Source organism: Phyllostomus hastatus, unplaced genomic scaffold, assembly GCF_019186645.2.
Source record: "Phyllostomus hastatus isolate PE091 unplaced genomic scaffold, TTU_PhHast_1.1 phas_scaffold_585, whole genome shotgun sequence".
NCBI lineage: Eukaryota > Metazoa > Chordata > Mammalia > Chiroptera > Phyllostomidae > Phyllostomus > Phyllostomus hastatus.
The window spans coordinates 28039785-28053417 of NW_025334037.1; the positions used below are offsets into that span (position 1 = coordinate 28039785).

Sequence of the window (13633 nt, forward strand, 5' to 3'; positions counted from 1 at the left end):
AAGACCAATATGCTAATATAATTGCTGTTAGATATGATCATTTTTAATACCTAAATATTGGTATATATTTAATATTTTTATGGTCACTTTATTTTAAATTATTTTAATTTAAAATAAATTATTTTAAAATAAAAGTTAATTTCTGTATAAATTATTTTAATTTAAAAGTTAAGTGAATAAAAGTAGTATTTTACCTGTGGATCCTGCTTCATTTGAGCAACCAGTTTCTGGTAATAAAGAGAGAAAAAGAGTCATCAGTTTACACATTAACTCAATATGGCTAATCCGGTTTAGCCCCCAAAATCTAGAGTTTTAATCCCACACTCAAAAAATGAGCAACAGCACAATCAGAATCAAAAACTTCTGTCATCTATATAAAAGGTCAATGAGACACTCCTCTTAATATAAGAAAAAAATCAAACTACCACTCTATATCTGAAATGAAGTGCTCCTGCTTTTTTTTTTATCCTCACCTGAGGACATTTTTTCTTCATTGCTTCTAGAGAGAGAGGATGGGTGGAGGAGGAGAGAAAGAGAATGAGAGAGAGAAAAACTGATGTGAGACAGAAAGATCAATGTGAGAGAGAACATTGGTGGCCTTCTCATAGGTGCCCTGACCATGGATCAAACCTGCAACCTGAGTATGAGTCCTGCCTAGGAATCGAACCCACAACATTTGGTCTCTGGGACGAGGCTCTAACCAACTGACTTGCATCAGCCAGGGCAAAATGCTCCTGCTTTAACAAATCTGGAGATGGGACAGGGATCAGGGTGGGGTTTAAAAAGGCAATTTAAACAAGCTGGATGCTCCAAAAGCAAAACATCTCTTTAAAATGTTGTAATTGCCTCGAGTCCCAAACTAGGCGCAGAAAGCTGCTGCTCCCATATACAACAGCAAAGCGCCGAAGGAGCGTAGTATCAGTTGTGACTTGGCCACTGCCTTCTCTGTGAAGGGAGGCAGGGGTGTTCCTGGTGGAAAAGTGATGTTCAGTATTTGAGAGTAAGAAAGTGAAGGAACAATAACGCAAAACTCTACCTACCTGGGTTCCTCTGGGAAGGAGAGTGCTACCAGAATGCTAAGAAAGACCTTTACTAAATAAAGAAAACATAAGTCCAAACAAAATGAAAAACAAAGAAAAAATGGATATTGTCTGATCTTAACCCAACTTCTGAAAGCATCACTGCTCAAGAATCTGAAGGATGAAGGAGTATCAGAAAGCTGAGTCCTAAAAGTTATCTGGGAATAAACTGTTCCATAAGTGAACTTTTCATATAACTGAAAATCTGTCTCTCTCTTTGGGTGACAAGGCACTTTTAAATTTTTTAGTCATAAAATGAAAACTTTCTCAAATATATTATATACTTATCTGCCTTCTTAAATATTGGGTTGGCCAAAAAGTTCATCTAGTTTTTCCTGTACAGTGACTCTAGTAGTGTTTTGTTGTCTTTAACTTCATTCAAAAAAATTTTGTTAGACTGTATTGTGACAGCTGTCATTATCAGCGTGCATTTAGGAAAAACTCATTAAAATTGGTGAATTTTTGTACAGCCGTTTTAATATTGAAGATAGAAGAAAATATGAAACATTTTCAGTCTGTTATGCTTTATTATGTCAAGAAAGGTAAAAACACAAATGAAATGCTAAAACAGATTTGTGCAATGTATGGAGAGGATGCTGTGACTGATCAAATGTGTCAAAAGTGGTTTGCAAAGTTTCTTGGTACTTTGACATTTTGGCCAGATAATTCTTTGCTGTGGGGCTGTCTTATGCATTGGAAGATGGTTAGCAGCACCCCTGGCCTCTACCCACTAGAAGCCAATAGCAGGAGATAACTGACATACTCAAAATACCCAAATCAATAAAGCTATTGGTGAAAAGGAAAAATGTGTTTTTTATTTTACAGGAAAAAACCAAATGGACTTTTTGACCAACCCAAAATAAAAAGTCAGCTTTTATTGTATAATCTTTGGTAAATGACTTCTAACATCTATTCTAGTTAGTCAAAAGCCTTATTTGAGGTGCTGAGCTACATTCTATGTAGCTGAGGTTGCCAACCATGTGACCTCTAACCACACAAGGTATGTAGGTTACTTACTATATACTCTACTTCCCATGTGACAGCAGTAACTCTTGTACATCCTGGTGTTAATTACAAAATAGTAATAACACAGATTCCAAGAGCTCAGTGAAACTGAATAAGGTTTTAAACATAAACATTTTTACTGATGCAACACTCTTCAAAGAGAAAAACCTTTGGTTTTCCTTTTTGATTTGGTTACCAGAGAGTTGCCTACTATATTGAAGTTGCCTTTTTGAAACTGAAAAGATTTTCTTCCATGACACTGGAATTTAAAAACTACTCATAACCACACTAAAACTCCACCTCTGAGGAAATTAAATAAACTATTCTACCTGTAAGCAGTCAAGCTGCATTTTACACCATGAGAGGCAGGACTGAACAAGCTGGGCAACCTAACTAAACCAACCAAACCTTAGTGATTCTAAGCTGACATTGTGTTATCCAACTTACTTTCTTTTCCAAGAATACAGCAAACTACAACCCACAGGCAAATCTGGCCATCTACCTGTTGTGTGAATAAAGTGTTACTGGGACACAGCCACACCCGTTCACTTATATATTGTCTATGGCTGCTTTGCCTGCAGAGCAGCAGAGCACAGTAGTTGTGACAGAGATTATAAATTACTTATAAAGTATAAAATATTGTAATTTACTATCTGGCCCTTTAAAGGAAATATTTGCTAACCTCTGCTTTATACTGTTGGGTTCCATGTAGAATAAATACTCTGAAAGTTTAAATATGGCTTTCATCAAATCTGCATAAGTGTCATCAAAAAGGCAATTTCTCAAAACAAGATGAGATGCCCATCATAGGCCATTATTATATAAACATTTATTCAACATCAACTATGTGCACACTGCTACTTTTTAAATCATTTTCCTATCCATAAAGAACAAAAATATACCTCTATGACAGCAATTCCAGGTAGTTTCGTAACATACTTTCCATTCAGTAAGCTCAATTTCAGCCCTACCTTCATTCCATAACTGGAAATGCACCAGGGGGTGGCTTTTGCCCCAGCCTAATAGCCAGAGCCTACTCTGATGTCATTCCTGACATCCCTGAACTTGTCGTAATAGGTGATCAGTAAGTTACCACATATCCAACCAGAATAACAGTAGATTTACAAACTAGGCAGGTCTCTTGGATCTACTGTTAATACTTAATTAAAAAAAAAAAAGAAAGTATTCTATATGTAACTGGAATAAAAATATCTTAGTATTTCTACATGTTAAAATACTATCAATAAACATATCAATGTTTATTACTGCAAAAACAAAATATCATATAATAAAGGATAAATATAAATGCTTTAATTTTATGCTAAAAATAGATAAATATATAAGAAAATAGACAGTTAATGTGAATATTAAGACAGTGGCTGGGATAACTTTATGAAGAATATTATATCCCTTTTGAGTCAACAAATGTAATTTTAAATGTAAATTAGATTTTAAAACAGAGATAGGCATTAAATTTTTTCATAATTATACTTTTCATGAAACTGGTACGCTTGTATTAAAATATGAAACAAAATATTTTAACACTCTACTTAATTTTTAGTAATTTAGTTCAATTTAGGTCATGAATCTTCCAAGAAAATCTTATTGGAATCTGTTCATATTTTGTGAGGATGAACTAAAAGCAAAATGTCAACTCTGCCATCTCCAAATTTGTTGAAGAGGATTATCCCCAACAATCACACACAACTTCATTAAATGATCTCTCATCCGTGTAAATTTCAGACTGATTACTGTTCTCCAGAAATTTGTTCTATGATGATGTCCACTTTGAACAAATTGTGAACTTAACTGTCATCATTTGCCATTCAGCCATACTGGGCATTCAACACCCTCTATGTTAAAATACTTCCATCCAGGAAAAAGACAAGCTTGTTTTTGTCAACAGATTTTTATTCTCCCCAATTTGTAACAGAAGTGAGAACAAATAAAGTAAAATGTGCTTATTTTTTATATACTAAACTTAAATATATAAAACTTATTATATACTACATTTCTTAAAGTTACCATAAAAACAAAACACAGTTCACATACAGAAGCTGCTTGCACATGGCAAACTATGACACTACTGCTGAGCAAGAGTTTCACAAGATCCAAAGCAGCAGAAGCAGCAGGGATTTCTGAACACACAAAGCCTCAATGTGAAAGAGAGAGAGAGAGAGAGAGAGAGAGAGAGAGAGAGAGAGTGTGTGTGTGTGTGTGTGTGTGTCTCAACACATGAAGTTTTGAAGCTTTCCTGTAAGGTCTCATCCATTAATTCTGAGCAACTTGCAAATAGGCTAAGGACTATTCAGATAAAACTAAGGAAACTATACCTAAGAGCAAACACCTTTAAAACATATTTTTTCTCCTATTCCAACACCCTGAACATTCTAAAGCAGTCCATTCATCATCATTTGTCACTTTTTACTAACCAAACATTATGTATGTCTATGTGTGTGTCTTAAATCTAGAACCACATCCAGTTCATGTATTGAAAAGAGATATAAAACAGTAATATTCTGTTTATACAAAAAATGTTAATGATTTAGTTACTTAAGGATTACTTTTTGTATGGGTTAGAGTTATGTTAAATAAAACATACATATTTAGCATTTAAATTATATTTAATGTACAATGTATTTTATAAAAATAATTATATCATGTAAATATAATCATAAATATATTTTTATTTCTGTATTTTAAAGGTTTATTTAGCCTAAGTACCTGAGGCAAAATGTAAGAATTATGAAATTTGAAATGTAACATCTGTGAAGGCAATCACATTTTCTTCATTAACAACAGGCATCAAGGCATAAAACTGAATGTGTAAAAACTTTAGTATACATAGTAGTTAAGTCAAACAGGTTGCATTGAAAATATGCAAGTTAAGTCATAAATCACATGAATAAAGTCCCTCAGATGAACAGAAAAAAGTTTCTTTTTAATACCTTTAGTATACCAAAAACTGTTTTTAGTTCATCTCTGTGAAAAGGAAACCAGGAATATTTTATTAGAGCTCCCCGAAGTATTATCAATGAGTTTATTAAGTAGTGATAAAAGGCAAATGACATGACTACTGGACATCTGTCTGAAAGATGATTAACAATTGTGCTAAAAATCAGAGAAGGGCCTGTTTACTAATCTCAGCCATTACTTAATAACATGATGTGGGAAAAGCCAATAGTGCAACATACCTGGTGAACCTGAATTTCCACTTTAAGAGCTTCCTGTAGAGTCTGCAACTCCATCCTCTACCTTCTCCACTTTCTCTTATGTCTAATTCTACAGTTTCTTCAGCCTCCGTTTAAAATAACAAACTCCTCTTCTCACTGCAGCTGTAGAGATCAATCAGTGTTTTGGATCATTACATTAGGTATATAGGAAATATTCATGTTAAATACAATAAATTATAGTAGTTAAAAAATTTTTGATTCTCTAGCACAGAGCAAGAAATTTCCCAAACAGATTTCTTTCCAAAGTGAATTGTTGTACTGAATTGGTACCAAAACTTTCTGTTCTTTGAGCATTCCTCTATGGAACACTTCAAATAAGCAGGCAATGAAAAAAAATGTGTTTAGTCTGGTCACGGAAACATCTATGCACCTGCCATGTGCTCAGCACCACAATGTGCACTATGCGCTGAGGATGCAGCACTGAACGAGACCACTTCTGCCCTGGATGAGTGGGAAATCTAGAGGGGAGACTACAACCACCCAGGACACACTGTCCTTAGAAAGAGACATAACAATGGGGTCATACATTTTTAAACACCACACAGAGTGAACTGGAAACTTCAGAGTCTCTCAGAGGTTACAGAAGGCCAGAGTACTTTATTGGATGAACTCTTAACTCTTATTTAAAATATTCTAAAACTAAAAATGAGAAAACTCTGGTTTAAGTTAAAGGTTTACATTTAACAAATCAATACTTAAAACAAGGCAATGTAACTGTGCCCTCCACAAAGTTATGAAAGGGCAATTAAAAATAAATTTATTGTACACAAGAGATGAGGTGGTCTAGCAATGGAACAGACGGTTTCCAGCTTTACAACGAACACCTCCTCCTTCTCAAGGCCGCCAGGGCATCTCTTTGGCTATGTGTATAACCATCCGCACGTGGAAATAATGTCAAAAGTCTACATTTTGTGAATGAGAACTCTCCTATCCTGCTCCGCCCATCACTACTGCAATTTAAACTAACTCGATGGTTAATTTCTCTTCTAACATTTTCCTTTTTTCTTGTATCAAAATATGCTTAACCTAAAAAACAGTCAATTTTGAAAGTGTAAAATTCCTTCAAACTCACAAAGAAAAGTTTGTTAATGTGTGAATAAATTTAAACATTCCATCTCCATACCTGTAAAACTTATAGTAAGAACAACTTTTCAGCATTCTTACAAACCAACAAAGGGAACAATCAAAAGCTAAAAGAATCACTACTCCTTAAAACAAGACAATGAGATTCATACTCTACACTTTCTAAAAATTATTTACCTATGGACAAAGTCCATAGTCAACCTAAGTTTTCTTAACACTCCTTTAAACCTAATTTGACAGTTATAATAAAATCATTAACTGCAGAATATATTTGTCAATATTAGTTCTTTTTTAAAGTATATTTTATTGATTGCATCATTATAATTGTCCCAATTTTCCCCCTTTGCCCCCCGCTGTCCATTACCTCCTTCCTTCCAGCAATGCCCCCCTTAGTTCATGTCCATGAGTCATGCATATAAATCCTTTAGTTTCTGCATTTCGTATACTATTCTTAACATCCCCTCGTCTATTTTGTACCTACTAATTATGTGTTTTGATCCCTGTACCTTTTCCCCCATTTTCCCCCTTCCCCCACCTCAATGAACCCTCCAAATGATCTCCATTTCTATGATCCCATTCTTGTTCTGGTGGTGTGCTTAGTTTCTTTTTTTAAAGTATATTTTATTGATAATGCTATTACAGTTATCCTATTTTTTCCCTCCTCTTTACCCCCCACTGCTCTGCACCCCACTCCCACCAGCGTTCCCTCACTTAGTTCATATCTATGGGTCGTACATATAAGTTATTTGGCTTCTCCATTTCCTGTACTATTCTTAACCTCCCCCTGTCTATTTTGTACCTACCATTTATGCTTCTTATTCCCTGTACCATTTTTCCCATTCTCCTTTCTCTCCCTCCCCATTGATAACCCTCCATGTGATCTTCATTTCTGTGATTCTGTTCCTGTTCTAATCGTCTTAGTTTTTTGTAGGTTCAGTTGTTGACAGTTATAAGTTTGTTGTCATTTTACTGTTCACAGTTTTGACCATCTTCTTTTTCTTAGATAAATCCCTTTAACATGTCATATAATAAGGGCTTGGTGATGGTGAACTCCTTTAACTTTACCTTATCTGGGCAGCACTTTATCCGCTCTTCCATTCTAAATGATACCTTTGCTGGATAGAGTAATCTTGGATGTAAGTCCTTGCCTTTCAAGACCTCAAATACTTCCTTCCAGCCCCTTCTTGCCTGAAAGGTTTCTTTTGAGGAATCAGCAGATAGTCTTACCAGAACTCCTTTGTAGGTCACTGGCTCCTTTTTTTCTTCTGCTTTTAAGATTCTCTCCTTATCTTTAATCTTGGGTAATGCAATTATGACATGCCTTGGTGTGTACTTCCTTGGGTCCAACTTCTTTGGGCCTCTCTGAGCCTCCTGGACTCCCTGGAAGTCTATTTCCTTTGCCAGATTGGGGAAGGTCTCCATTATTTTTTCAAATAAGTTTTCCATTTCTTACTCTTCCTCACCTCCTTCTGGCACCTCTATTATTTGGATGTTAGAACATTTAAAGTTGTCCCAGAGATTCCTAAGCCTGTCTTCATTTTTTTTTTTAAATTCTTGTTTATTCACTCTGTTCTGGTTGAATGTTTATTTCTTTCTTCTGCTCCAAGTCTGTGATTTGAGTCCTGGTTTCCTTTCCTTCACTGTTGGATCCCTGTCTGTTTTTCTTTATTTCATTTTGCATAGCCTTCACTTTTTCCTCTATTTTGCAACCATACTCAACCACTTCTGTGAGCATCCTGATTACCAGTGTTTTGAACTCTGCATCTGATAGGTTAGCTATCTCTTCATTTCTTAGTTCTATTTTTTTGGAGCTTTGATCTGTTCTTTCATTTGGGCCATATTTTTTTGTCTTGGGGTGCCTGTTACGTTGTATGAGACAGAGCCTTAGGTATTCACCAGGGCGGGGCAACCCGCCTCCCTGCATTGTGCTGCTGTATGTGAGGGAGGGGTCCGAGAGGGGACAGTGCTGCTTGCTTGGCTCTCTGCTGGCCTTCAGTCACTTCCCCTCCACCCACAAACAAATTGGGCCCTTCTGGTGCTGATTCCCAGGTAGGTGGGTTTGTATACATTCTAGGACCCTATAGGTCTCTCCGACAGCTCTCCAGTGAGGATAGGAGTACCTCCTGCCACCGCAACCCCCACAGATTCTAAAGCCCGAGGTTTTGAGGTTTTATTTCCCTGTGCTGGGACCCTAGGTTGCAAGATCTGTCTTGCTCCGCAGTTGTTCCACCCAGTTCATCTGGACACAAATGTGGGACTGCCTTGCCACAAGTCCTCTCTACCCTGGCTGCCCGTCTTTGCCCCTCCTACCAGTCTCAATGAATGTTTCATCTTTTACTCTTTGGTTGTCAGACTTCCATACAGTTCGATTTTCTGGCAGTTCTGGTTGGTTTTTGTTTTTGAATTTGTTGTCGTCTTTCTTTTGGTTGTGGGAGGAGGCAAAGTGTGTCTACCCACACCTACATCTTGGCCAGAAGTCCTGTGTGCTCATTTTCGTTTCTTTTCTTTTTTTTAGATTCAGTTGTTGATAGCTATGAATTTGTTGCCTGTTTAATGTTCATAGTTTTTATCTTTTTTTTTCCTTAAATAAGTCCCTTTAACATTTCATATAATAAGGGCTTGGTGATGATGAATTCCTTTAGCTTTACCTTGTCTGGGAAGCACTTTATCTGCTCTTGCGTAATAAATGATAGCTCTGCTGGATACAGTAATCTTGGATGTAGGTCCTTGCTTTTCATCACTTTGAATACTTCTTGCCAGTCCCTTCTTACCTGTAAGGTTTGAGAAATCAGCAGTCTTTGGGACAGTCTTTGGGAACTCCTTTATAGTAAGTAACTCTCTGCTTTTCTCTTGCTGCTTTTAAAATTCTCTCTTATCTTTTACCTTTGGCATTTTAATTATGGTGTCTTGGTGTGGTCCTCTTTGAGTCCAACTTAATTGGGACACACTGTGCTTCCTGGACTTGTATGTCTACTTTCTTTGCCAAATTAGGGAAGTTTTCAGTCATTATTTTATCAAGTAAGTTTTCAATTTCTTGTTCTTCCTCTTTCCCTTCTGGCAGCCCTATGATGTGGATGTTGGCACATTTGGAGATGTCCCAGAGGCTTCTTATACTATGTTCATTTTTTAAAATTCTTGTTTCTTCTTGCCATTGTGGTTGAATGTTTATTTCTTCCTTATGTTCCAAATCATTGATTTGCATCCTGGCTTCCTTCCTCCTTCACTGTTGTTTCCCTGTAGATTTTTCTTCTTCTTCTTCTTCTTCTTTTTAATGCTTTTTTTTTTAGATTTTATTTATTTCCTTTTAAAGGGGGAAGGAGGAGTAAGAGAGGGGAACATCAATGTATGCTTCCCTTTCATGTGCCCCACACTGGGGACCTGGCCCACAACCCAGGCATGTGTCCTAGACTGGGAATTGAATTAGTGACCCTTTGGTTGGCAGGCTGGAACTCAATCCACTGAGTCACACCAGCCAGGGCAGATTTCTCTTTATTTCACTTAGCGTAACCCTCCTTTCTTCCTTTATGTTGCTGCTGTACTCAGTAAGTTCTTTGAGTATCCTGATCACCAGTGTTTTGAACTCTGCATCTGACAGGCTGGTTACCTCTGTTTGGTTTAGTTCTTTTTCTGGGGGTTTGTTCTGTTCTTTCATTTGGGTCATATTTCTTTGTCTCCTCAATTTGGCAGCCTTCCTGTGTTTGTTTCTGCATACTAGGTGCAGCTGCTTCGACTCCCTGTAAAGGCACCTGTAAATGGTGTGGAGTGGTGTCTTAGGTAATTGTCAGGGGAGGAAACCTGCTTCACTGCTTGTGGCTGTGTGTGAGGGAACTGAGGCTTAGAGAGGGGATTGTGCCACTGCTTGACTTCTGGGGATTTGCCCAGCACTCACCCTGTTTCCAGTCACTTTACCCAGTCCCCATATGTGAATGGCGTCCTTCCAGCTGTTGCCCTGGTGCTGAATCCTAGGGTCAGTGGGTTTGTATATGTTTTAAGACCTTGTAGGGCCTTTTAAGTGAAGTTCCCTGAAAATCTGGCAGTTTCTTCCATCACCCCAATCCCCACTAGTTTTTATAGCCAGAAGCTGTGGGAATTTATTTTTCCAGTGCTGGAACCCTGGGCTGTGTAGTCTGGGGCTGGGATCACTTGCTTTCACAATGTCCCTCCTGGTTTTGATCCAGCACACATGAACGCGGGACAGCCTGTTCCTGCCCCACCACCGCTGCTGCCTCTCGGCGCCACGCCGTGTCTCCTCTCCTCCACCTCTCCTCCACCTCTCCTGTCTGGACAAATGTGGCTTCTTTAAATCCTTCACTGTTGGACTTTCACACAGTTCAATTTTCTGACAGTTTGGGTATTACTTGTTTTGAGATTCAGTTGTAGTTCCTTTTTCGTGGTTGCACAAGGAGGTGAAGCGTGTCTATCTACACCTCCATCTTGACTGGTCAGTATTAGTTTTCATTATATTTCCTTAATTAACCTCACTAGCCCTAAAACATCACTACTGGCAATCTTTCCCCTAGTGTTTGTATACTGTTTCATAGTATCAAAATATTCTACCCTAAAAAAAATTTTCTAAAATGTAAAATTTCTTCAAATTCACATTTGTGGAGGCTAGGAAAGGATTATTGTACAATATTATCAACCAAAAAATGTCATGGAGATAGTATGTTTAGGGGATATAACTGGCAAAGAAGACATATTTTAATAAACAAACCTGGGTTTTTCAGCTACTTATTACCTTAGAAAATCTTTGGAAGTATAATAAATAAACATGAGACTCATTAAGTTACTAATTTAGACCAAGGTTTTTGTTGTCATGTACGATTACGTTACTTACAAACTCACAGGTTAAAACTATAGTCACTTTAATTTTAAATACTAAAATCATCTTTCTACTACAATTCTTGACTTATGCACTAGAGTTCTTTCTGAAAACAGTACCTGAATTAGTTTTAATTTAGCAGTAAATGTGTCCAAAAATTATTTGTTTCAGTATTTGTCAAATTAAGAATCACCTTGAAGTTAAAGGGGTATTTTCAACACCAGAAAGGCCATATTTTATTTTACTGGTCGTAACATATTAACGTCATAGCTCAACTCAACTCGTATCAACTATGGAAACAAACAGCAGGTTAAAAACATGGAGAACTTAGACTATAAACAACAAAGAGAGTGCTCACAAGTTTCAAAACTACAAAAAAGCAATTCACTGAAGAAATAAAAATCACCAGCAAACATAAATGAAAAACATAGCCATAGAAATGTAAATTTTAAGATAAGTTTTGTCCCTCACACTGACAAAGAGTTATAAAAATAGTAACACCACGAGCTGCCTTAGTGTGGGTCAGGTGGCACTTCCATACCTTGCCACTGGTTATCTCTCAGGGGTAACACTAAGGGTTTTTTACTTTCTTCTTTCCACGGTATCGATGTTTCAAAAATTTCCATAGAAAACAAGTATTTTTAAATAACAAAAAATTAATTGAAGGTTGCTAGATAAAGCATCAGAAAATGTTATGCTGATGAAACGAAATGGTCGGGAAAAGAAGAAGTAAAACCAAGGTTTAACCCGGAGGCTCTAAAAGTCCAAGCGTGCCTGGCAGGATAAAAAGCCTGCAACTCAAGTTAACAAGGAGCTGACGGCTTTTACTTCCTTCATCAGATCGTTGTCTACTTATTAGAGACACACAAAGACACAGATTTAATTTGGCAAGAACTCCAAATGCCAGTTACTCCTTTTATTTCAAAATAAAACATTTAAAAGACGGGTTAAAAACGGTAGTAAATTGTTATACAAAAACTTATGGAGGATTAGAAGATTCATTTGATATAATTTTTCATAAAGGTCTCTTACTGGATAGCAATTTTATAAGACTGGTCTCTCCCTAAAGGAACACATTATATACACACATTTATAGCATCTAAAACCAAAGCAAGAACATGTTGAATCCTTTTTAAAAATATTTGGGGGGCTCAGACAACTCCTGAAGCCATCACATGAAGACCATTTGGGTGTAGTTCATAGCATCATAAAGAAGGCATGATTTGCTAAATCTGTAAAAAAAAGTTATTTATCAAATTCTGACCAACTCTAATAAGTTATAAATAAATCAGTTGTTGTATAGTAAATATAAACAGATACACAAAACAGTAATAGACACACTGTACTGAGGGACAATGCCTGTTCACCACCCAACAGCCCTAAATACTACCATCAGAAAGGATGGACAAAATACCAATGTCTGTTATTTCAAAACTATACATGTCAAACCACTGGGACAGCTAATGGCCTCTCACCTTCTAACAACAAAAAACCAAAACATAAACAAATAAAAACTCCAAGCAACCAAGCGAAAACAATAATCAAATCCCATTAAGGCAGGCAGCACTGAGCTCTGGGAAGAACTTCTGTCCCCCAAATCAAAAAACCTGACTCCACTTACTCACTGTGTTACCACTCTCAGCCTCAGAGTTTTTAAAATTTGTATGTTTGCTTATAAATCAGGAAAATGGGAACAGTATCACCTACTTCATAAAACTGTTATGAGGTTTAAGTAAGGTAAATACCGTATGAAAAGCCCTTTGTCAACTATAAAGTTCTACGTTACTCCTAACATAATGCTTGTATTCATACACACAAACTTTACGTCCCCACACAGTATACTGCTGAGGGGACCACGGGCTTTCCTACTTCGAAATTCTCTAAGAAGGAGTTTCTAACTTTTTTTCTGGGTGTAGTTCTGCTTGGAGATATGTGACCTCTAGGTCTTTCATCATGATTCTAATAACTTAGTAATGCTATAACTCTGAATTTACTGCTAAGAAACACTGCTCTGTTTCTGAACTGCTATAAACCTTTTTCCAAATCAAAACTCAACCCGTTAACCGAGTTTCTTTAACAGTAGGTTCGTAACACATTGTGCCCCCAGACTGAAGCCCTCAAACGGCCAGCTCTGTGTCCGCTGTGCTGCAGTTAATTGGTGTAAGGCTCCACCTTTGACCCATATTCTCAGCATAGTGTTTGAGTAGGTACAGTTAATACTTTTAATATAAGAAAGTAGAAAATCTTGACAGATCCATGTATCCTTACTTGTCACCTGCCTAATACTAAAATATGAGGTTTCAATTTGTGCAAAATAGCATGTATGTAACATGCTAAGAGATAAAACAGTATCTTTAACTTTTAACTAACAGTGCTAAAAATTATCATGGATGCTAAAAATAATAAAATTC

At 36.8% G+C, this 13633-nt stretch overlaps 1 protein-coding gene across 20 annotated transcripts in view; it reads right to left on the reverse strand.

The window, feature by feature from the left end:
• The window catches only part of PHF21A (PHD finger protein 21A), a 164084-nt gene that overhangs the window by 121102 nt on the left and 29349 nt on the right, over positions 1 to 13633 (reverse strand). For all 20 annotated transcript variants that reach the window (XM_045825299.1, XM_045825303.1, XM_045825296.1 and 17 more), the window contains 2 exons: positions 5279 to 5419; positions 195 to 227 (listed from right to left, as the gene is read on the reverse strand). In XM_045825299.1, coding sequence (XP_045681255.1) covers positions 195 to 227; positions 5279 to 5332 — 87 coding nt within the window. In that variant the 5' untranslated portion in view covers positions 5333 to 5419. The remainder of the gene's footprint in view (positions 1 to 194; positions 228 to 5278; positions 5420 to 13633) is intronic.